The 24710-nt window shown below is 42.3% G+C and overlaps 1 protein-coding gene across 3 annotated transcripts in view; it reads left to right on the top strand.

Annotated features, from left to right (window-relative positions):
• LOC138807045 (U3 small nucleolar RNA-associated protein 4 homolog) overlaps positions 1–24710 on the top strand; it is a 36735-nt gene that overhangs the window by 896 nt on the left and 11129 nt on the right. For all 3 annotated transcript variants that reach the window (XM_069992622.1, XM_069992623.1, XM_069992624.1), the window contains exons 2-12: positions 155–315; positions 3247–3438; positions 5120–5204; positions 8410–8499; positions 12321–12532; positions 13733–13904; positions 14012–14103; positions 16108–16204; positions 18437–18501; positions 21661–21783; positions 22710–22866. In XM_069992622.1, the coding sequence (XP_069848723.1) occupies positions 157–315; positions 3247–3438; positions 5120–5204; positions 8410–8499; positions 12321–12532; positions 13733–13904; positions 14012–14103; positions 16108–16204; positions 18437–18501; positions 21661–21783; positions 22710–22866 (1444 nt within the window). In that variant the 5' untranslated portion in view covers positions 155–156. The remainder of the gene's footprint in view (positions 1–154; positions 316–3246; positions 3439–5119; positions 5205–8409; positions 8500–12320; positions 12533–13732; positions 13905–14011; positions 14104–16107; positions 16205–18436; positions 18502–21660; positions 21784–22709; positions 22867–24710) is intronic.

Here is a 24710-nt window from a genome sequence, read left to right on the forward strand (position 1 = left end):
GATCGGTAGATTCTTGTGTGGGGCATGAAAGCATCACCAATTAGATAATTAAGAATTAGAATGTTCTATCCAGAACATTGATGATAATAAACTGATTACCTGTGATGCAATCCAGTTCTCCTTTAACAATAACAATTCTTTTTGTTCCCTCTAGGAATGGGTGAATTTAAGGTCCATCGAGTTCGTTTCTTTAATTATGTTCCACCTGGGATCCGCTGTGTAGCTTACAATAACAAATCAAACAGATTGGCTGTTTCACGAACAGATGGCACTGTGGAAATTTATAACTTGTCAGCAAACTACTTTCAGGAGAAAGTAAGTCATTTAGGAGCCTGATTTGGTGATTCTAATGTTAACTTTCTTAAATTCAAGTTTGTGACAATTTGTACATCTATTAGAAAAGATCAGCAGGGGAACTTCCCTAGCAAATATGAGATCTCTGGTCTGACAGAGCAACTCAGAATTTTGATCTGTGTAATGTTTCTTAGAAAAATCCTATCTAGGAATTGTAGCACTTTTATTTGTTGTGCTTTGGAAATTGAGGATTAATAGATCTTTTGCCATCTACAAAAATGGAAATTGTTGAGAACATTGTAACTTTAGTAACATGAGCCTTGGGTCCCCAATAGTGACATGTCTCTTAATAATACCTTTTAAGAAATACATTGTGCCGTGCGCTGGTTTCTCACGCCTGTAATCCTAGCTACTCAGGAGGCTGAGATCTGAGGATCGCGGTTCAAAGCCAGCCCGGGCAGGAGAGACCGTGAGACTCCTATCTCCAATAAACCACCAGAAAACCGGAAGTGGCGCTGTAGCTCAAGTGGTAGAGCGCTCACCTTGAGCTGAAGAGCTGAGGGACAGCGCCCAGGCCCGGAGTTCAAGCCCCATGACCGACAAAAAAAAAAAAAAAAGAAATACATTGTTGGTTTTATATTTTGGTGTTCAGAAGTGTATTTGACAAACCTGAATAGTATATAGCCTTGCTTCTAGGCTAGGGTCCTGTTAAAGTCCTGCAGTTTGCAGGACTAGAAGCCGCCCTGCGTCAATGAGCAAGTGGTGAGTGAATGTAAAGGCCTATGACATTACATTGTATGTTGTAGATTTACACTAAAGTTATATGTTGTAGACTTTATAAACATCTGTATACATGGGCTAAGCTATTATTTGTATTTGTGCCAATCCTAGGACTTGAACCCAGGGCCTGGGCACTGTCCTTGAGCTTTTTTGCTCAAGACTAGTGCTTGGGCTAGGAAGTTGCCTCAGTGGTAGAGTGCTTGCCTCACATGCATGAGGCCCTGAGTTCGATTTTTCAGCAGTACATAAGCAGAAAAAAATCCAGAAGTGGTACTGTGGCTCAAGTGGTAGGGCACTAGCCTTGAGCTGAAGAGCTGAGGGTCAGCACCCAGGCCCAGAATTCAGCCCCCAAGACCATCACAAAAAAAAAAAAAAAAAAAGGACTAGCACTCTACCACTTGAGCCACAGTACCACTTCTGGCTTTTTTTGGTGGTTAATTAGAGATAAGAGTCTAAGGGACAGGTGGGGGGGGGGAGGCTGGGAAGGGATGTGAATGTGAAGGGTAAACAAAGGAGGAGGCTGCAATGCTTGATAAGAAATGTACTCATTATCTTGCCCATGTAATTGTAACCCCTCTGTACAGTATGTTCACAAAAAAAAAAAAAAAGAGTCTAAGGGACTTTCCTGCATTGTTGGGCTACAAACCACAATCCTCAGTTCTCAGCCTAGTATATAGTTGGGATTATAGTTTTGAGCCAGTGGCACCCTATATACACTAGATTTATTTATGTGTTTGTCGGTTTTAGGGCTTGAACTCAAGGCCTGGGTGCTGTCTCTGAGCTGTTTTTACTCAAGGCTAGAGCTCTGCCACTTTGAGCCACAACCCCACTTGCAGTTTTTGAGTGGTTAATTAAAGATAAGTCTTGTGGGTATTTTTCTGCCCTGCCTGACTTTGAACTGCAATTCTCAAATCTCAGCCTCCAGAGTAGCTAGGATTACAGGTATGAGCCACTGGTGCCCAACTTTACACTAAATTTATTAAACACTTTTTTTTTTTTTGGTTGGTGGTAGTGCTTGAACTCTGGGCCTGGGTGCTGTCCCTCAGCTCTTCAGCTCAAGGATACCACTTGAGCCACAGCATCACTTCCAGTTTTCTGGTGATTAATTGGAGGTAAGAGTGTATCACAGAGTTTCCTGCCTGGGCTGGCTTTGAACCAAGATCCTTCGATCTCAGCCTCCTGAGTAGCTAGGATTACAGGCGTGAGCCACCAGCGCCCAGCTTAAACACTTTTCTTCCCTAATGAATTTACCTTCACAGTATACTTTATAAACTTTAAATTTTTCTTTAACATTTGACTTTCAGAATAATATGTATCTTAAAACACAAACACACAGTTCAACTATAAAAGTATTTTATGTCTTTATGCTATTTTATTTTTATTTTTCAAACTTTTTTCATTGAAAACAGATACCCACTGTGTAGCATAGTTGTGACTGCCTGGTTATATTAAAATTCCATGAGGCCCTGGGTTTGATTCTTCAGCACCACATAAGCAGAAAAAGCTGGAAATGGTGCTGTGGTTCAAGCTGTAGAGCGCTAGCCTTGAACTGAAGAGCTGAGGGGCAGTGCCCAGGCCTAGAGTTCAGCCCCCATGACTGAAAAAAATAAAATAAAATAAAATCCTAAAATGGACTTTTGGAAAGATATGTGTGTATATTATATGAGGTGAAACTCACCCAATCAATATACTCAGGCTGGGCACTGGTGGCTCATGCCTGTAATCCTAGCTACTCAGGAAGCTGAGATCTGAGGATCATGGGTGGTTCAAAGCCAGCCTAGGCAGGAAAGTCCCTGAGACTCTTCTCTCCATTAACTACCAGAAAACCAGAAGTGGCACTAGCCTTGAGCTGTCAAGGCCCAGAGTTCAAGCCCCATGACCAACCAAAAAAAAAAAAAGATACTCAGAACAATTTTGGTTACATTACACCAACCTTGAATATACTTTATTCTGTTGAAAATATTTTGTTGAACTAGTAATACTTTTAACAACAACAAGAAAACTTAACTGCAGTAATTTTAAATAACTAAAATTTGAACTCAGAAATGAAAATGTCTAATGTAATCAGACACGAGTTTATTTGTAGGGAAGTAATGTTCACTTTGGTGCCTGTGACCAAGTGGTGGGGATGATGAATTCTTGGAAGGTTGAGAAGTTCTGTCTTTTCTTTAGTTTTTCCCAGGTCATGAGTCTCGGGCTACAGAAGCTCTGTGTTGGGCAGGAGGACAGCGACTCTTTAGTGCTGGACTCAATGGAGAAATTCTTGAGTATGATTTACAGGCATTAAACATCAAATATGCTGTGGATGCTTTTGGAGGACCTATTTGGAGTATGACTGCCAGCCCCAGTGGCTCTCAGCTTTTGGTCAGTATGCATTTCAGAACTAAAATTTCTCTTGTGCACAACTTCCTTCTCATGTTTCTAAGGAGAATGAAGTATAATTAACAACTCTAATCTTGACTGGTTCTCAGGAAACCACGAAGGTACTAAGGTTTAAAAATCACTTTGATTGGGCTGGGAAAGGTGGCTCAGTGGTAGAGCGCTTGCCTTGCATGCATGAGGCCCTGGGTTCAATTCCTCAGCACCACATAAGCAAAAAGAATAAAGCCGGAAGTGACACTGTGGCTCAAAGTGGTAGAGTGCTAGCCTTGAGCTGAAGAGCTGAGGGACAGCGCCCAGGCCCAGAGTTCAGGCCCCATGACTGGACCCAAAAAAAAAAAAGAAATCACTTTCATTTTGCTTTCTGTTTGCTATTAGTTTGGATCTTGTTTATTTATGTATGAAATGAGAGGGTTAATTCACATTAGCATTTCCCAAACCATCTTATTTGTAACTGGAAGAGGTAGATACTTTTTTTTTTGTTGTGACATGCTTTGTGTATTTTGTTTTAGAAATACAACATATATCTGTGGAATAGAGTACTATTTGCACATAAAAAGGGATGAAGTACTAATACATGCTATTGCATGGCTGAATCTTGACGACATCATGCTAAGTGAAGGAAACCAGAAATGCTACATATTCTGTATCAAGTGTTCAGAAAAAGAAAATCCACAGCTGGGCGCTGGTGGCTCATGCCTGTAATCCTAGCTACTCAGGAGGCTGAGATCTGAGGTTCAAAACCAGCCCAGGCAGGAAACTGTGATACTCATCTCCAATAAACCACTCAGAAACCCGAAGTGGCGTAGTGACTCAAGTGGTAGAGCTCAAGTCGAGCTGAAGAGCTCAGAGCCAGTGCCTAGGCCCAGAGTTCAAGCCCCACGACCAACAAAAAAAAAAAAAAGAAATACAACATATTAAATCCTTTGGTAGGTAGCCTGTGTTCATAAGTCTGTTGCAGGTTCTGAGAAGTGCTTCAGCAAATTAACCTGTGCAACTGTTTCAACAGTTTCTCAATAAAAGGGGTTTTTTTTTGGGGGGGGGGTCTGGTTGTGGGGCCTGAACTCTGGGCCTGGGCGCTGTCTCTCAGCTCTTCAGCTCAAGTCTAGCATTCTACTACGTGAGCCACAGAGCCACTTCTGGCTTTTTTCTTTTTGTTTATGTGGGGCTGAGGAATCGAACCCAGAGCCTCAGGCACGCAAGGAAAGCGCTCTACCACTGAGCCACCTTCCCAGCCCCTCAATAAAAGTTTTTTTATACATAAACTTTTTCCTCTGTAATTGCTATCAGAAATAGATACTTTCAGGTATTTGATTTTTGTCCTAATTCCTGTGTTACTTTAAAATGTTTCCCATTTAGGTTGTTAAGGTTAGTATGTCTTTTATTAGCTCATGAGTATCTAACAGAAATATACTTGAAGTCCTACCTCTGTTTTGTCATGTGCTAGAATTGGGTCACTGATTAGAACTCCTAATATCAGCCTGCTTTCTAGCCAGGATATGAATTCTGCCAGCAATACACTTAAGTTTCTCCATAGTAATACTTTGTTATTGTTGTTGTTTCTTTTAGGGCAAGTGATAGCTTTAAACAATATGTGGGTGTGTATGGTTATATATTTAAACTTAAAATGTTTATCTTCTCGTTATTATCTCTTTGTTCCTAATAGGTTGGCTGTGAAGATGGATCTGTGAAACTATTTGAAATCACACCAGACAAAATCCAATTTGAAAGAAATTTTGATCGTCAGAAAAGTAAGGGTTGTTTTTGGTGGGGGTATGAATAGCCTTAACAAGAAGTTAAGTTTTGGGCTGGGAATGTGTCTTAGTGGTAGAGTGCTTGCCTAGCATTCATGAAGCCCTGGGCTTGATTCCTTAGTAGTACGTAAACAGAAAAGGCCAGAAGTAGCATTGTGTCTCAAGTGGTAAAGCTCTAACCTTGAACATATTGAGGCTCAGGGATAGAGCCCAGGTCCTGAGTTCAAGGCCCAGAACTGACAAAAAAAAAAAAGTTTCTGTGTCACTGGGAATGTGTTATCTTTGTGCTGATTTTATTTGAGTATAGGGAATATACTAGAAGCCATTCCATTGTGTAATGTGGTATGACTACCTAGGTAAGTATAGTATTGAAAACAAAAAATCAGTGGGGCACCGGTGGCTCATGCCAATAATACTAGCTACTCAGGAGGCTGAGATCTGAGGATCACAGTTCAAAGCCAGCCCATGCAGGAAAGTCCTTGAAACTCTTATCTCCAATAAACCACCAGAAAACCGGAAGTGGCACTGTAGCTCAAGTGGTAGAGTGCTAGCCTTGAGCTGAAGAGCTGAGGGACAGCACTGAGGCTCAGAGTTTAAAAGCCCCATGAAAAAAAAAAAAAGAAAAGAAAAAATCCAAAGTAGAAAATGTTTGTTGTTGTTGTTGTTTTTGTTTTGGCATACCATTACTGGGGCTTGGACTCAGAACCTGGGTGCTGTCCTTTAGCCTTTTCTCTGAAGGCTGCTCTACCACTTGAGCTACAGCTCTACTTCCTACTTCTTGGTGGTTAATTGGAAATTAGAATGTCATGGACTTCCCTGCTAGTGCTGACTTCCATCAGGGATCCTCAGTCTCAACATCCTGAGTAGCTAGAATTACAGTTGTGAGTCACCAGTGCCAACTGAACTGTGTTTCCTTTTTTTTTGGGGGGGGGGGGGTCCGGTCGTGGGGCCTGAACTCTGGGCCTGGGCACTGTCCCTCAGCTCTTCAGCTCAAGGCTAGTGCTCTACCACTTGAGCCAGAGCGCCACTTCTGGCTTTTTTCTTTTTGCTTATGTGGTGCTGAGGAATCGAATCCAGGGCCTCATGCATGCAAGGCAAGCGCTCTACCACTGAGCCACCTTTCCAGCCCCTGAACTGTGTTTCTTATGTTCTTTTTTGGTCAGTCATGGGCTTGAACTCTGGGCCTATGCGCTGTCCTAGAGCTCGTCAGCTCAAGGCTAGTGCTCTACCACTTGAGCCACAGTGCCACTTCCTGAACTGTGGTTCTTAATTGAATGGGGGCATTTTACAAACAGTTGTCCATGCTTGGACTCTGCTGTACTGACTTGGCACTGACCTGTAGAGCAAGGTTTGGTACATAGTTTCTATAAAGAACTAGGTAGGGGCTGGGAAGGTAGCTCAGTAATAGAGTGCTTGCCTGACATACATGAGGTCCTGGGTTCTATTCCTCAGCCCATATAAATAGAAAAAGTCAGAAGTGGCACTGTGGCTCAAGTGGTGGAGTGGTAGCCTTGAGCTGAAGAGCTGAGGGACAGCACCCAGGCCCAGAGTTCAAGCCCCACAACTGACCAAAAAAAAAGAGAACTAGGCAGTAAATATTAGGCTGTGCAGGCCATATAGGCTCTACTGACTGTGGATGTAGTATAAAAGCAGCCATAAATAATATATAAATGAAAAAGATGGCTGCCCTGTGGTGGAGCTGTTTACAACAAAACCAGCAGTGTGTGTCATTTCCTGATGCATCTGCTTTCTGTGTCCTTTATCCCCTACAATCAGACTTTCCTTATGTTACTATCTTTTGGATATTAATTGTAGCAGCAGTTCTTAAGTATTTTGAAACTAACGTCTAGTCAGCTTTTTTTTTCACTTGAAATGTTTCAGGTACTTTTCTATATCAGTGATGCTAGTGGTATCTATGTGGCATTCCATTTTATAGTGTTTCATAATTTAAACTCCTATTTATGGATATGATTTTTTTTTTTTTTTTTTTTTTTTTTTTTTTTTTTGTCAGTCGTGGGGCTTGAACTCTGGGCCTGGGCGCTGTCCTTCAGCTCTTCAGCTCAAGGCGAGCGCTCTACCACTTGAGCTACAGCACCACTTCCGGTTTTCTGGTGGTTTATTTGAGATAGGAGTCTCACGGTCTCTCCTGCCCGGGCTGGCCTTGAACCGTGATCCTCAGCTCTCAGCCTCCTGAGTAGCTAGGATTACAGGCGTGAGCCACCAGCGCCCGGCTTTTATGGATATGATTATTACTTTACTATTGACAACTATAACAAACTCAGCAAAGCATTTGCAAGAGCTGAGTTTGATTCTGTGCACTTCCAGAAAGGAAAATTAGTCATATGTTGCATAACAATGGGGATATGTACAAGAGAAATGTGTGGTTATATAATTTTGTTGTGTGAACAATGCAGTGTGCTTATACAAACTAAGATGGTTATAACACCATTAGGCAGTGCAGTTTTATGGGACCCCCCCCCCCATATGCGGACCATTATTGATCAAAATATCTTGTGGAACATGTCTATACATATTTAGATCATGCATACAAATGTCTTTGATTAATTTACAGTATGAGTAGTAGGCTCCTCAAATATGCACAGTGAAGTTTTATTAGGTTACTACTGTATCACTCATATGGTTATCTATCAGTCATTTATAGTACTTTGCTGTAGGTACAATGCAGTTTCCCATATGTAATAAAACAGTACCTCACAGGACTGTGGTATATGAGAAAGAGCCAAGAAGTACTTGAGAGAGCTCTGTAGGTACTTGTGGAGAAGGGCTGTTACTCTTGATACATATTTATTGAATGTCACTTTCTTCTTTTTTTTTTATTGTGAGAATACCGTACAGAGGAGTTACAATTACATGGGCAAGATAACGAGTACATTTCTTTCTTTTTTTTTTTTTTTTTTTGGGTCCGGTCGTGGGGCCTGAACTCTGGGCCTGGGCGCTGTCCCTCAGCTCTTCAGCTGAAGGCTAGCGCTCTACCACTATGAGCCACAGCGCCACTTCCGGCTTTTTTCTTTTTGTTTATGTGGTGCTGAGGAATCGAACCCAGGGCCTCGAGCATGCAAGGCAAGCGCTCTACCACTGAGCCACCTTCCCAGCCCCACGAGTACATTTCTTATCAAGCATTGTTGCCTTCTCTTTGTTTCCCCTTCCCAATCACTTTCTTTTTTTGTTGTACAAATCCAAGGTCGCATCCTGTGTCTCAGTTGGCATCCTGCTGGTACCCATGTTGCAGCTGGCTCCATAGACTACATCAGTGTGTTTGATTTCAAATCAGGTGACTATTTTTTTTTCAGTTTATTTGGGAAGAGTTTTGTTTGTTAGATTCACATTTCTGGGTTTCTAAAAGCTTAACTCTGTCCTACTTTCAAAGTCCTGAGAGCTATCCTGTCACTAATATTTTAAGATGTCCATCAGGAATTCTAATTTCATTGTTGGGTTACTATTATTAAAACTTCAGTGGGATGTAGTATTTTATTATGATACTAGAATTCACAATAAACCTCCTCTTCAGCCGGGCGCCAGTGGCTCATGCCTGTAATCCTAGCTACTTAGGAGGCTGAGATCTGAGGATTGTGGTTCAAAGCCAGCTTGGGCAGGGCAGGAAAGTCCGTGAGACTCTAATCTCCAATAAACCACTAGAAAACCAGAAGTGGCACTGTGGCTCAAGCGGTAGAGCGCTCGCCTTGAGCTGAGGAGCGCAGGGACAGCGCCCAGGCCCAGAGTTCAAGCCCCTGGACCGACAAAAAAAAAAATCTTCAACTCATACCACATTTTATATAAGTGATTAGTAGAATGTCTATATATATATATATATCAATTCTTGGGAAAAATGGAGTATATGACCTTGGTAGTATAACTGATGAAACATGAAGTCCAAAAGGCAGAGAACCAACCATACTATTTTTGGCCTGGAAAGTTGCATTCTGTGGTGGTGTAGTTGACTTCAAGTTATTAGACGTGTCTGTACCTATGATATGGAAGCAAATCAGGTCAGATACATCTTTCCCTTGTTTTGTTTTTCTATCATTTATACTACATACAGTCAGGATTCCTTGAAATTTGTTACAAAAAAAGCAGATTCCCTTCTTCCTCACAAGTAATCACTACAACCCTCAGATGTTGCTTTGGTATTTATCTGTTTGCTATACGCAACATGCTTGTAACTACATTTTGATTTTTCAGTTTTACACCACTATTTACTCACTTTTACAATTGAAGTCTCCACACTCTTGCCATAGGTATCCTTACTTTCCCCTGATCATCCCATATGCTTGTAACTTTGCTCAGATTAATGGTCCATGATTTTATGATTGCTTGAGTCATACAAGTTAATAATAAATAGCAAACTGCCTTTCTTCTTTGTATCTTTTGTTTTTGGTTGATATTGGGCTTGAACTCAGGGCCTGGGCACTGTCCTCAAGCTCTCTTGCTCAATCCTAGCACTCTATCACTTTGAGCCACAGCCCCCCCTTCCAGTTTTCTGGTGGTTAATTGGAGAAAAGATTTTCACAAGGCCTGACCCCTATAAATCTTAGCTACTCAGGAGTCTGAGATCTGAGGGTCATAGTTCGAAGCCAGCCCAGGCAGGAAAGTTCGTGAGACTTTTAGCTCGAATAAACTACTCAAAAAAGCTGGAAGTGACACTGTGGCTCAGTGGTAGAGCAGTCATCTTGAGCAAAAGAAGCTCAGGGACAGTGCTTAGGCCCAGAGTTAAAGCCCCAGGACCAGCAAAAAAAAAAAGAGAGAGAGAGTCTCATGGACTTTCCTGCCTGGCTGGCTTTAAATTAGAATCCTCAGATCTCAGCTTCCTGAATAGCTAGGATTACAGGCGTGAGGCAGCAACACCCAGCTATCCTTTTTGTTTTGATATTGATATTCTTTCCTCCTCTATATCCTTACCAGTCTTTTTTTTTTTTGGGGGGGGGGGGGTCTGAACTCTGGGCTAGTGCTCTACCATTGAGCCACAGCACCACTTCCAGCTTTTTCTGCTTATATGGTCCTAAGGAATGGACCCCAAGGCCTCATACATGCAAGTCAAGCACTACCACTGAGCTACCTTACCAGCCTTTATCCACAAATTTTTCAGCTGTATAATTTAGCAAACATATCTGTTTTTCCCCTTGTCACTTTTACATTCTTGAGTAGATCTCATCTAGCTTACTCTGGTCCTAACAAACAACTATGTAAGATCTGGCTTTTTCGCTCTTTTTTTTTTTTTTTTGTCGGTCATGGGGCTTGAACTCCTGGCCTGGGCGCTGTCCCTCAGCTCTTCAGCTCAAGGCGAGCGCTCTACCACTTGAGCTACAGCGCCACTTGCGGTTTTCTGGTGGTTTATTGGAGATAGGAGTCTCACGATCTCTCCTGCCCGGGCTGGCTTTGAACCGCGATCCTCAGATCTCAGCCTCCTGAGTAGCTAGGATTACAGGCGTGAGCCACCAGCGCCCGGCTCGCTCTTTTCTCTGTCTGTCTGCCTGTCCATCTATCTGTCTATCTATCTACACTGTAATTCTAGGGATGTCTTTTTCCTTGTTCATAGAGCAGGATTCCCTGCTTCCATGCTAGGAAGTCAGATCTGAGAACTGATCTTTGACTCATACAAAGACCCAAGGATGTGTTTTTGTTTATTTACTTGTTTTCTGAAAGTTTTTAGGGTCTTCCATTTACTTATCTACTTATTTATGAGGTGCTGGCATTTGAATCCAGGGTCTTAATATGTTAAACATGCACTCTACTTCTATCACTGACCTATATTCCCAGCCCCTTGTCAGTGGTAATGATATTTGCAAGTGTATTTACTCGACCTGTTTTCTTCTAGTTCATTTATTTGTTGTTTTTCTTAGTCTATTTTTCTCTTGGTCTCTGCTTTTTCATATTAGAGGCCTATTGGTCTCAAGCTTCACTAAAGAATGATCTTCCTGGATTGTTTGGGGAGATTGTTTGGATTATCTGAAGTAGGGTTCTTTTAACTCTTTTCTCTTGTTTGATCATAGTTCCAAGATACACACATACACACACACACATATGTGTACGTATGTATTTGCCCTATCTGAGGAAAGGTGGGAGAGGGTACAGAGTCTATGGAAAATGGATGAAAAAGTGCACCAGTGGAGCCCACTGGCTGTACTGGACATTGATGAAAGTGAGCCATGCAACTTGTGGGCTGAGATGGGAAGGAGGGATGGGAGAGAATGAAGGAACAGATGATACTATGCAAAAGGAAGGAAATATGCTTTTACTGGACATATATAAAGGTAACTCCTCTGTGTATCACCTCTAAAACAACAATAAAGTAATTAAAAGAAAAATAGTTTGTTCTTTTTCTTCCTGTTGAGTTGCCTGGCTTCATAGTCATTACCTACCCAAATATGTTAGGGGTACAGCAGGTTCTTAAATTTATACTGAACTGAGCCTTCCTCTGACTCCTTTTTCCTTCCATTTCTAGAGTATGTGGGGTTCCCAATTGGTGGAAATTTGGTAGTAAAGATCAGGTTTCTTGGCATTCTCTACCTCTGACTTAGGTCTTAAGTTTCAGGGTTCTCCTAAACTTCTTGAATTTTGTCACTATTGCCTTCTCTCCCTTTCCTGGAGTCTTGGAAAAGAGTTAAGTTTAATGTTTGTGTACAGTAGACCAGCTTTGAGTATCCCACATGTCCTTTTCCCTTTTACTTCCCCAAACAAAATTTTCCTATTCTCACCCTCCTCCTCCTTTATCCACCCTTCCTCTTCTTCAGGAAACCATTTTAGAATTTTGAGACTGAGTTTAGCCCAGCCTAACCACATTATGTCTGTCCAGGCAGTTGTTTTTGTTTGTTTGTTTGTTTGTTTGTTTTGGTCCGGTTGTGGGGCCTGAACTCTGGGCCTGGACGCTGTCCCTCAGCTCTTCAGCTCAAGGCTAGCGCTCTACCACTTGAGCTACAGTGCCACTTCCGGCTTTTTTGTTTTTGTTTATGTGGTGCTGAGGAATCGAACCCAGGGCTTCAGGCATGCAAGGCAAGCGCTCTACCACTGAGCCACCTTCCCAGCCCCTGTCCAGGCAGTTTTTTGAAAATTCAGTAAGAAATAATGTCTATCCAAGTACACGTTTTTGTTTTTCAGGGAGCACTGTTCGGAAGATGATTGTAGATAGGCAACACCTGGGTGTGACTAAGCCGAAGTGTATTGTGTGGGGCGTGGCCTTCTTGTCTGATGGCACTGTCATAAGTGTGGATTCAGTTGGGAAAGTACAGTTATGGGACTCTGCTACTGGGACCCTTGTCAAGAGTCACGTCATTGCGAATGCTGATGTGCAGTCCATTGCTGTTGCTGAAGTGAGTATGGTCCTAACTTTGGGCAGTTATGGAATAACTTAGGAACATGTCATTGATTGTAAGTCAGCCATTATTTTGTCATCATGGGAAAGAAAAAGCCAAATTGTAACATACTTTTTAAAATTTGAAGTTTGGATCTGGAGGCATGGCCCAGTAGTGGAGCACCAGCCTAGCACATGTGAGACTGGAGTTCAAACTCCAATACCACCAAAAAATAAATTAATATTTGTTTATTTTTGCTAGTTGTGGGGCTTGAACTCAGGGCCTAGACTCTGTCACTGAGCCTCTTTATGCTCAAAGCCAGCATTCTACCACTTGAGCCTTGAGCTACAGAGCCACTTGTGGCTTTTTCTGTTTATGTGGTACTAAGCAATCAAAGCAGGGCTTTTCATGCATGCTAGGCAAGCGTTCTCCCACTAAGCCACATTCCCAGCCCAAAATAAAATTTTCATAAACTGACTATTTTAGTTAGGTGCCTGTTGCTCACACTGTAATCATAGCTGCTCAAGAGGCTGAGATCTCTGGATCATAGTTCAAAGCCAGGTTGGACAGGAAAGTCTATGAGACTCTTATCTCCAATTAACCACCAGAAATCAGAAGTGGAACTGTAGCTCAGAGTGGTAGAGTGCTAGCCTTGAGCAAAAATCAGTACAGGGACAGTGCCTAGGCCCTGAGTTCAAGCCCTATGACAACCAAAAAAAAAAAAAGAAAAATGTATGGAGCTAGTGCTGGAGACTTTTGCCTTATAATAAAAATGCTAGCACCACTTCCAGCTTTTTTTTTTTTTTTTCTGTTTATGTGGTGCTGAGGAATCAAACCCAGGGCCTCATACATGCAAGGCAAGCGCTCTACCACTGAGCCACCTTCCCAGCCCCAGCAATAGGAATTTTTTCAGCTTCAGTATAATCTTTTGGAACTGTTGTCCTGTATTTGGCCTGTCAACAACTAAAACCTGTACCATGTAAACCTAGCGAGGAGATAACAGTTGTTAATTTTGTCAGCAGAGGGCGCATTGCTATCTAAGTATTAGCTTGTCTCCTGATTGAATTTGGTAGATAACTAAAGGAAGATGCCCTGGGAATTAACTTTCTAATTCTAGATGTAAGTTTCCCCCTGAACTGCCTAGACAGAAAACTTTAGGGAATATTTTGGTCTAGACCTTAGTTTGTTCATATGTATTCCCCTCATTTAATTTTTCAGCAAGAAGACAGTTTCGTGGTGGGCACAGCCGAGGGCACGATATTCCATTTTCAACTGGTCTCTGTGACTTCCAACAGCAGTGAGAAGCAATGGGTGCGGACCAAACCATTCCAGCACCACACTCACGACGTACGCACCGTGGCCCACAGCCCAACGGCCCTGATATCTGGAGGTAGTTTTTGCTTCTTGCCAGGCTGTTGGTTTACTCTGCCCAGCTCTGGTTATTTTCTTTTCACACAGGATTTCTCATTCTGATCACCTCTTTTCTCCCATATCCAGGCACTGACACACACTTGGTAATTCGTCCTCTCATGGAAAAGTTAGAAGTTAAGAATTATGATGCTGCTCTCCGAAAAATCACCTTTCCCCATGTAAGTATCACCCCTTTTCTTCATCTCCTTCATCTCCCCATCTCCCTGTCCCATAAGATTGATTCCAAACATAGCTTATACTTCCTGGGCAAATCCAAGGGGGTTTCTGAGTTATCTTCATTCTGTTTGTGAGGTAGGCCTCTTACAAAGGCATTTCGGGGGAACAAAATATGATATATTTGTAACATCATAGCAGTTTGCTTTCTGGAGAAATCATTTTCTTTTTCAAATAATAGTGATTTGTGGTAATTTTCTTAATTTTTTTGTTTTGTTTTGTTTTGCTTTGCTGTGTGTGTTGATCCTGGGGCTTAAACTCAGAGCCCCGGTGCTGTCCCTAAACTCTGTAGTTCAAGGCTAGCACTCTAGCACTTTGAGCCACAGCATCACTTCCAGTTTTCTGGAAGGCCTGGCTTTGAAGCATGATCTCAGTCTCCTGAGCTAGGATTACAGATGTGAGCCCACCAGTGCCCAGCTTCCCTGAGCTTTTTTAAGGCTCAGGGCTAGCACTGTACCACTCCATTTGCTGCGTGTGTGAGTGCGTGTTTTAATTGGAGATAGAATCTGATGGCCTTTCTTGCCTGGGTTGCCTTTGAACCAGGATCCTCAGACCTTACCTTCCTAAGTAGCTAGAATAATTGTGAGCCACTAGCGCCTGTCTGTTTGTTTAAGGATTGACTTGATATTCAGGTTAGAAGTAGAAAAATCCAGGCTTCCAGTGTTCCTTTCTAGATAGATGGTGCCATCTCTACAAGGGAGTGGCCCCTTCCCTTCCAAACTGGCTTCCAGATTCCATTTGCTGGTAACTTTACCAAGTCTACTTCATCCTAATAAGTATTTTATATAGACCCGTATATATTTCATATGTGAGTGTGTGTGTGCGCGTGCGCATGTGTGCACATTTATTGAGGTATGTTTGATACACAGAAACCACCCATATGTAATGTATAGGTAGTCTTCATTAGCTCTTTCTGAGCTCTCTGTTTTCTTTTTTCCTTTGGAGTGTGGAGTAATGGGTATTAAACTCAGGATCTTGGGCTTGCTAGGCTTACCAAAACTGAGTCATTGGTGTGGCCATTCACCTGGTTTGGATCACAGTTTCCTCATCTAAATTTCTCTACAGTAACTTCCATAATGATCTCCTTTTGTTTTCATTTGTGTTCTCATCTGTTTAAATAAACAGCTTTTTATTGCTCCCTGTTTAAAAGCCCTTGTTTGTCCCTGTTGCTGGCAGCTTAGAGACATAATTCCTTCGCATGGTATAGGAAACCTATCTTAATTATAGACGTCCTTCAGCTTTTCTTTTACTCTCTATTTCACACTCATCCTCCCCTACTGGCAGGGATGCCAGTCTCACCATTCTGTAAGTCTTGATGTTATTTTACTTTTGAGTTGTTTTTAGATACCATTGCCTTCCTTTTTTTTTTTTTTTTTTTTTTTGTCATGGGGTTTGAATTCAGGGCCTGAGTACTGTCCCTGAGCTCCTTTTGCTCAAGGCTAGCTTTCTACCACTTTGAGCCACAGTGCAACTTCCAGTTTTCTGCTGGTTAATTGGAGATAAGTCTCTCAGACTTCTCTGCCCAGGCTGAATTTAAACCATGATCCTCAGTTTTCAGCCTCCTGAGGAGCTAGGATGATAGGCATGAGTCACCAGCACCCAGCCCCTATGGTAGTTCTTAGGATATATTTATCAAATAAATTAGTTCAACAATAGAAAGTATACTAAGGGGGCTAGGAAGGTGGCTCAGTGGTAGAGCGCTTGCCTTGAATGCCTGAGGCCCTGGGTTCGATTTCTCAGCACCACATAAGCAAAAAGAAAAAAGCCGAAAGTGGCACTGTGGCTCAAGTGGTAGAGTGCTAGCCTTGAGCTGAAGAGCTGAGGGACAATGCCCAGGCCCAGAGTTCAGGACCCACGACTGGACCAAAAAAAAGAAAGAAAGTATACTAAGTTATTGCTGCTGTAGCTAATACTGAGGCTGTCTATAACTTTTCAATTCTTGGATACAGCGACGTCTCATTTCCTGTTCTAAAAAGAGACAGCTTCTCCTCTTCCAGTTTGCTCATCATTTGGAACTTTGGCGACTAGGATCTACCGTTGCAACAGGTAAAACTGAAGAAAGGTTTCTCAATTAGAAAATGGGGCCGGGCGCTGGTGGCTCACGCCTGTAATCCTAGCTACTCAGGAGGCTGAGATCTGAGGATCGCGGTTCAAAGCCAGCCCGGGCAGGAGAGACCGTGAGACTCCTATCTCCAATAAACCACCAGAAAACCGGAAGTGGCGCTGTAGCTCAAGTGGTAGAGCGCTCGCCTTGAGCTGAAGAGCTGAGGGACAGCGCCCAGGCCCAGAGTTCAAGCCCCACGACCGACAAAAAAAAAAAAAAGAAAATGGGAAAGGTCTGTGGATATAAGCTTAAAAATAGAGCGTCTGTTTACCATGCACCAGTGCCCAGGTTTGGATCCCCGTGGTACTGGAAGAAAAAAAATAAGTAAAAATAACATAAACTTGCTGGATACCAGTGGCTCGTGCATATAATCCTAACTACTCAGGAGGCTGAGATCTGAGGTTCGAGGTTCAAAGCCAACCCAGGCAGGAACATCCATGAGATTCTATAATCTTCAATAAACCACCAGAAAACCAGAAGTGGCGCTGTGGCTCAAGTGGTAGAATGCTCACATTGAGCTGAAGAGCTGAGGGACAGTGCCCAGGCCCAGAGTTCAAGCCCCACGACCAACAAAATAAATAAAAAATAACATACACTTACATTCATACATATGAAAAAGAAAGTTGGAGAAAGGATGCCATAATTTAGTATTTCAGTTGAATTTCTGCTTAGAGAAAAAAATACATTTTTCTTCACTTAAGGTTTTCCCATTCATAAGAAAAAGAGAAAGCAAACAAAGCCGGGTGCTAATGGCTCATGCCTGTAATCCTAGCTCTCAGAAGCCTGAGATCTAAGGGTCATGGTTCAAAGCCAGCTGGGCAGGAAAGTCTTATATCCAGTTAAGCACAAAAAAAGACAGAAGTAGTGCTTGCCTAGCATGTTTGAAGCGCCCTAGGTTTGATTCCTCAGTACCACATAAACAGAAAAGGCAAGAAGTGGTAGAGCACTAACTTTGAGCAAAAGAATCTTAGGGACAGTACCTAGTCCCCAGGACTGGCAAAAAAAAAGCCAGAAGTAGAGCTGTGGCTCAAATTGTAAAATACTAGCTTTGAGCAAAAGAAGCTTAGGAATAGTGCTCAGGACCAATTTTTAAAAAAGCAAACAAGTTACTGAGTATTAAAATCTTGCTGGGCACCAGGCACTGGTGGCTCACACCTGTAATCCTAACTACTCTGGAGACTGAGATCTGTGGATTGCAGTTTAAAGCCAGTCCAGGCAGGAAAGGCCCTGAGAGTCTTATCTCCAATAAAACACCAGAAAATGGGAAGTGGCACTGTGGCTCAAGTGGTAGAGTACACACCTTGAGCTGAAGGGCTCAGAGACAGTTCCCAGGCCCAGAGTTCAAGCCCCACCAAAAAAAAAAAGCAGGTTAAAGGGATCATGTCTTTAAAAGTAAGTTTAAAAAGTAGGTATATTTTATAGTAAGCGTCTATAAGGTATACTACAGGATGTAGTTGAAGGAAACGTCATGAAAATCAGTTTGTCCTAGTTATGTGAAATGTAGAAGACTGTTGAAAATGGCAAGATGATGAATAGTGATGTCCTACAGAAAAACAAAGTGTCACATGGGTTTCTACAGTAACAACCTAGCAGTTTTGTGTGGGATGACATGTTAGATAAGTGTTTGAGTCTTCTCTTTTAGAATGGATTGAAATTAAGACCATAGAAACTGCATTTTGCATGCCTTTCTGGGGTTGTAGCTTCAAACAACTGATGGTGTCTTAGAACTACTCACTTCCTTATTCATATAATGTACTACCCCACAGAAATGGTATGTCCACTAACTAAGTCAAGACATTTTTTTTTATTTTTTTCAGTGATAGTGATTCAGTCATATTGATAGGTAACTTTTAGAAGAAAAAATGTATCATCTTCTGTTTTGGGGGTGGGACAAAAACTCAGAGAAGTGCCAGGCCCTGGTGGCTCACACCTGTAATCCTAGATACTCAGGAGGCTGAGATCTGAGGATCGCGGTTCAAAGCCAGCCCGGGCAGGAAAGACCGTGAGACTCCTATCTCCAATAAACCACCAGAAAACCGGAAGTGGCGCTGTAGCTCAAGTGGTAGAGTGCTCGCCTTGAGCTGAAGAGCTGAGGGACAACGCCCAGGCCCAGAGTTCAAGCCCCACGACCGACAAAAAAAAAAAACAAAACTCAGAGACGTTTCTTTTTTCAGGCAAAAATGGAGACACCCTTCCACTTTCCAAAAATGCAGATCATTTATTGCACCTCAAGACAAAGGTAAGAGGCTCACTATGCATTGAGGTCTGAGATCCAGAATGTTTCTCCCATTATGAATTTAGTGATTTAGTTCACAAGGTAAAACTCTATATCCTAAACTATTTCACTGAAGGACTGGCCACCTTTTTATTTGAGATTTTGATGAAGTTATATGTGTTGAAAACAAAAGTGACATCTTTTTTTCTTTTTCTTTTTTTCTCTTTTTGCCAGTCCTGGAGCTTGAATTTCAGGGTCTGAGCACTGTCTCTAAACAACTTTTACCCAAGGCTAACACTGTACCACTTGAGCCACAGTGCCAGTTTTTTTTTTTTTTTGGTTGTGGGACCTGAACTCTGGGCCTGGGCACTGTCCCCCAGCTCTTCAGCTCAAGGCTAGCGTTCAACCACTTGAGCCACAGCACCACTTCCGGCTTTTTCTGTATATGTAGTGCTGAGGAATTGAACCCAGGGCTTCATGCATGCAAGGCAAGCACTCTACTACTGAGCCACCTTCCCAGCCCCAAAGTGACATCTTTTTAAAGCTTGTCCATATATGTAGATGTCTTGCTGGGAGCCTGTGGCTCATGTCTGTAATCCTAGCTACTCAGGAGGCTGACATCAGAGGATTGTGTTCAAGCCAGCCCTGGCAGAAAAATTCCATGAGGGCTTGGAAGGTGGCTCAGTGGTAGAGTGCTTGCCTTGCATGCCTGTGACCCTGGTTTCTATTCCCCAGCACCACATAAGCAAAAAGAAAAAAGCCGGAAGTGGCGCTGTGGTTCAAGTGGTAGAACGCTAACCTTGAGCTGAATCGCTGAGGGACAGTGCCCAGGCCCAGAGTTCAGGCCCCACGACCGGACCCACAAAAAAAAAAGAAAAGTCTCCATGAGACTCTCTTTATCTCCAATAAACTACTCAAAAACAGGAAGTGGCACTATGTAGCTCAAGTGGTGGAGTGCTACCCTTGAGCAAAATGAAACTCAAGGACAGCACCCAGGCCTTGAGTTTAATATGTTTTTTATTGTAAAAATAGTGTACAGAGGGGTTACAGTTACATGAGCAAGGTAATGAGTACATTTCCTATGGAGCATTGTTACCTCCTCCTTTGTGTTTTTCCCCTGTCATCCTTTCCTTCCCCACCTCTCCAACTCCTTCCCTCTCCCCAACAAGTTGGAAGTTCATTTTCTTTTTTTTCTTTTTTTCTTTTTTTTTTTTTTGGGTCCGGTCATGGGGCCTGAACTCTGGGCCTGGGCGCTGTCCCTCAGCTCTTCAGCTCAAGGCTAGCACTCTACCACTTGAGCCACAGCGCCACTTCCGGCTTTTTTCTTTTTGCTTATGTGGTGCTGAGGAATTGAACCCAGGGCCTTGAGCATGCAAGACGAGTGCTCTACCACTGAGCCACCTTCCCAGCCCTGGAAGTTCATTTTCAACATAGTGTCTTTGTCCATCTCATTGTTACAATGGGTCATGTTTTTGTTTTCTTTTAGAATCATTGCTATTTATGAGCCTTCTAATAATCCATAGTAGACTATCATAGTTAACTATATTCAGCACTTGTCTTATTTTAATGCAAAAATTTACTTCCATTTTCCACCAGTCATTTCTCTGGAGTTTCCCCATAATCCCACTCACTGTACAGGTGCCAGTTGACTATAGATTTTCAAAAGTAAAATTTCTTGCCTGCACTTTAATGTCATGTGTTTCCTTTGCTTTTCAAATAGTAACATTTCCTCCTGGTCCTCTCCCTTATGCTGGAAAGCCTTCCTGGAGACCTCACTCCCAGCTAAATGAATTTTTGGCTTCTTTAAATAATTTAACAGGGCTAGGAATATGGCTCAGTGGTAGAGTGCTCTCCTCGCATGCATGATGAAGCCCTGGGTTTGATTCCTTTACCACATAAACAGAAAAGGCTGGAAGTGGCACTGTGGCTCAAATGGTAGAGTACTAGCCTTGAACTAAAGAAGCTCAGGGACAGTGCCCAGGCCGAGTGCAAGCCCCAGGACTGGCAAAAAAAAGTAATAATAACTTAACAAAATTATTCTTGAGAAAGCTAGAATTTTTATAACTTCCTGCTGATTTTTGTGCAGTTCTTTTTTCTTTTGGTCAGTCATGGGGCCTGGGCACTGTCCCTGCACTCTTCAGCTCAAGGCTAGCGCTCCTACCGCTTGAGCCACAGCGCCACTTCCGGTTTTCTAGTGGTTTATTGGAGATAAGAGTCTCACAGACTTTCCTGCCCGGGCTGGCTTTGAAACCATGATCCTCAGATATCAGCCTCCTGAGTAGCTAGGATTACAGGCATGATCCACTGGCACCTGGCTATGGGTTGGGTTTTTTTTGTTTTTTAATTTCAGTCCTGTAGTTTTTGTTTTGTTTTGTTTTTATTAGAGCTAGGCAGGAAAATAAGCACAATTATATTTTAGAGAGACAGATCTGCTTATTTGAGACAAGAACTTGCTATGTGGCCCAGACTGGCTTCTAACTTGCAGTCCTCCATCCTCTACCTCCCAAGTGCTGGAATTAGAGGTATATCATCAGCATGCACAACTTGATTTTTTTTTTTTTTTTTTTTTTGGTCCGGTCGTGGGGCCTGAACTCTGGGCCTGGGCGGTCCCTCAGCTCTTCAGTTCAAGGCTAGCCCTCTACCACTTGAGTCACAAGGCCATTTCCGGGTTTTTTCTTTTTTGCTTATGTGGTGCTGAGGAATCAAACCCAGGGCCTCAGGCATGCAAGGCAAGTGCTCTACCACTGAGCCACCTTCCCAGCCCTGATTTTTTAAAATTATATAAATGTTACATTCATTTTTTCTCCTCCCAAGTATTTTTACTTATCTATTAGAGGTTATTGAACTATGTTATCACAGGCAAAACAAAATAAGCACTTTGAATTACCAGCCCTCCTGGGCTTTGTGAACTTAGTGCCTACCTGCTCAGTTTTCCCAAGTTGGGATTTAATATGAAGCTATCAGAATCACCTGAAAGGCAAAGAAACACAGTATCTTTAGACTTTTGTATTTGGAAATCAAAACAACATCACTGAATTGCTCTGCTTCTCATATAATCATAGGACATAGCCTAGGTATTTGTGGAAATATTCAGAGCAGTAAGAATATGGAGATTCATGTCATGGTGAATGTGGTCATAAGAGATTTTCCACTAACATTTATTTTGCTTCCTCCGATTGTCAGGGCCCTGAGAACATTATTTGCAGTTGCATCTCCCCATGTGGAGGTTGGATAGCCTATTCAACCGTATCTCGTTTTTTCCTCTATCGGTTGAAATATGAACGTGACAACATAAGTCTCCAAAGGGTGAGTAAGAGCCTCATGTGGTTGTACAAGAAGAATCGTGTCATTTTTGTTGGATAAGAATCCCTTTTTTTTTTTTTTTTTTTTTGGTCAGTCGTGGTACTTGAACTCTGGGCTTGGTCTCTGTGAGACCGTGCGCTCTTCAGCTCAAGGCGAGCACTCTACCCCTTGAGCCACAGCACCACTTCCAGTTTTCTGGTGGTTAATTGGAGGTAAGAGTCTCAAGGACTTTTCTGCCCTGGCTGGCTTTGAAACCACGATCCTTAGATCTCAGCCTCCTGAGTAACTAGGACTACAGGTGTGAGCCACCAGCACCCAGCTTTGGAGACAGTTTCTTATGTAAGAATCTGAATTCAGTCTCTAGCACATTTAAAAAGGGAGGAGACAATTCCTAGCATCACAGCTAAATTTTATTTTATTTTTTAATTTTGTATTGATTGCTTTGGGAGGGATAGAGAAATGCCAGAAGTAGCAGTAAAGCTTACGCTTTTCTGCCAAACGGTTTCTTTCATGTGTAATTTAGTTCCATAGTAGGGAATTGAAGTTGGACTGTCAAGGGATGTAGGTAACAGGAGGCATATATCATTTGGTCAGTTTGCTGGCTTCGTATTAATTAATTTAACTCTGTTTTTGTTTTTTTGGTTTTTTTGTTTGTTTGTTTTTGGGTCTGGTCGTGGGCCTGAATTGTGGGCCTGGGCGCTGTCCCTCAGCTCTTCAGCTCAAGGCTAGCGTTCTACCACTTGAGCCACAGCGCCACTTCTGGCTTTTTTCTTTTTTCTTATGTGGTGCTGAGGAATCGAACCCAGGGCCTCATGCATGCAAGGGAAGCGCTATACCACTGAGCCACCTTCCCAGCCCCTAACTCTGTTTTTGTTGAGCTATAATGTCTATTTCTCACTTACTAGCTTTCCCTGTTGGTTTACCCCAAGGTTTCAAAAATGCCAGCATTCCTTAGATCTGCTCTTCAGATTTTGTTTTCTGAAGATTCAACAAAGCTCTTTGTGGCATCAAATCAAGGATCTCTGCATGTCATTCAACTGTTGGAAGCAAGCTTTAAGCACCTGCATAGTTTCCAGCCTCAATCAGGTGGGAGTTTGTAACTGGCCTAAGGGGGGATTTTTTTTTTCTTTTAGACCTAAGTGTTGGGTTGGGTTTTTTTTTTTGTTTTGTTTTGGTTTGTTTTTTTTTTTGTCATGGGGCTTAAACTCTGGGCTTGGGCGCTATCCCTCAGCTCTTCAGTTCAAGGCCAGCGCTCTACTGCTTGAGCCACAGCGCCACTTCCAGTTTTCTAGTGTTTTATTGGAGATGAGAGTCTCATGGACTTTCCTGCCTGGGCTGGCTTTAAACCTCAATTCTAAGATCTCAACCTCCTAAGTAGCTAGGTTTACAGGCGTGAGCCACTGGCGCCTGGGTGTTGGGGGTTCTTATAGTCTTCTCAACCCTGCATAAACTCACTCATATGGTTGCAGTTTAAAGTAGGAGGATATAATCTGGCAGATGAAGACACTCAATGAAATCTGAAATGTTCCTCACACCTACTATTTTCTCACTAGGTTTCAATTTCCCTGTTTGGGGCCAGAAAAGTTTTATCATCCATCCAAGAGTTTTGTTAGCTTAGTAAGAAGAAAGTTAAAATCATCTGTTATCCTGACACCCAAAAATAACTATCATTAACATTTTAAGGTTTTTTTGTTTTGTTTTGTTTTTGTTTTTGTTTCTTTGTCGATCGTGGGGTTTGAATTCTGAGCCTGGCAACTGTCCCTGAGCTCTTTAGCTCAAGGTGAGCTCTCTACTATTTGAGCCACCGCACCACTTTTAGTTTTCTGGTGATTACTTGGAGATAAGAATCTGAGGACTTTCCTGCCTGTGTTGGCTTTGAACTTTGATCCACAGATCTCACTCTCACAGTATTGGGCGATAGTGATACTTAGTTAAAGTCACCCATTTTAACCTTCATGAGGCACATTGTCGTTATCGTGGTCTTTGAAGCTTAGGGTCTCTATAAAGTTTGACACTAAAGCTTTTCTTTCCAAATGGGGTGATATGAATATTTCTTTCCTTTTCTTAGTGTAAGCTGATTTTAACACATATTTTGACATAAAAAAATGGCTGTCCAAATATTTATCCTATACCTTCATGTTGCCACATTAATTTAAAGTCCCTTGACGACAAAGATGGTTTATCCATGCCCCTTAGTGCTAAATAGGCAGCAGTAAATTGTGCTTCAGATGTGTTGAGCTTACTGTGTGTCAATAACTTTGATTTTAAAATATCTAAAAGAAAAAGGAGTTTGAAACAATTAATTTATAGTTTTTGTTTTGTATTGTTTTGTTTTGTCGGTCATGAGGCCTGAACTGTGGGCCTGGGCGCTGTCCCTCAGCTCTTCACCTCAAGGCTAGCACTCAATCACTTGAGCCACAGCGCCACTCGGAGCTTTTTCTGCTCATGTAGTCCCGAGGAATCGAACCCAGGGCCTCATGCATCCACTCTACTACTGAATCATCTTCCCAGCCCCTAATTTATAGATTTTAGTGACACATATATTCTCCTTGTTACTATACAGAAGAATCCAAAATGTCTTCCTCAGGCCTCAACCAGTGATGCCTTTCGTTTTATCTCTCTGGCTTCCCTTTACGTGAGGAGTGGTTAAGTAAGTTTTAAAACTAGTCAGGTTAACTTTTTTTGTTTTCTAAATTTACTGTTATTTTAGAGGTGATATACAGAAGGGTTACATTTACATGCATCAGGTAATAAGTACATTTCTTTTTGTACAGTGTCATCTGTTCCCCTCATTCTTTCCCATTCCCTTCCTTCCATCTCCACTCTCCAGTTGTAGTCTAGTTCACTCCACTACTGTACTGTTTTTCGCCCTTTTTCCTTGGATTCTGTGTCTTCACCCCCACCCCCACGGATATGCATATGAATGTACT

Source organism: Dipodomys merriami, unplaced genomic scaffold (assembly GCF_024711535.1).
Source record: "Dipodomys merriami isolate MVZ:Mamm:240054 unplaced genomic scaffold, mDipMer1.0.p SCAF_41, whole genome shotgun sequence".
In the NCBI taxonomy this organism is placed as follows: Eukaryota; Metazoa; Chordata; class Mammalia; order Rodentia; family Heteromyidae; genus Dipodomys; species Dipodomys merriami.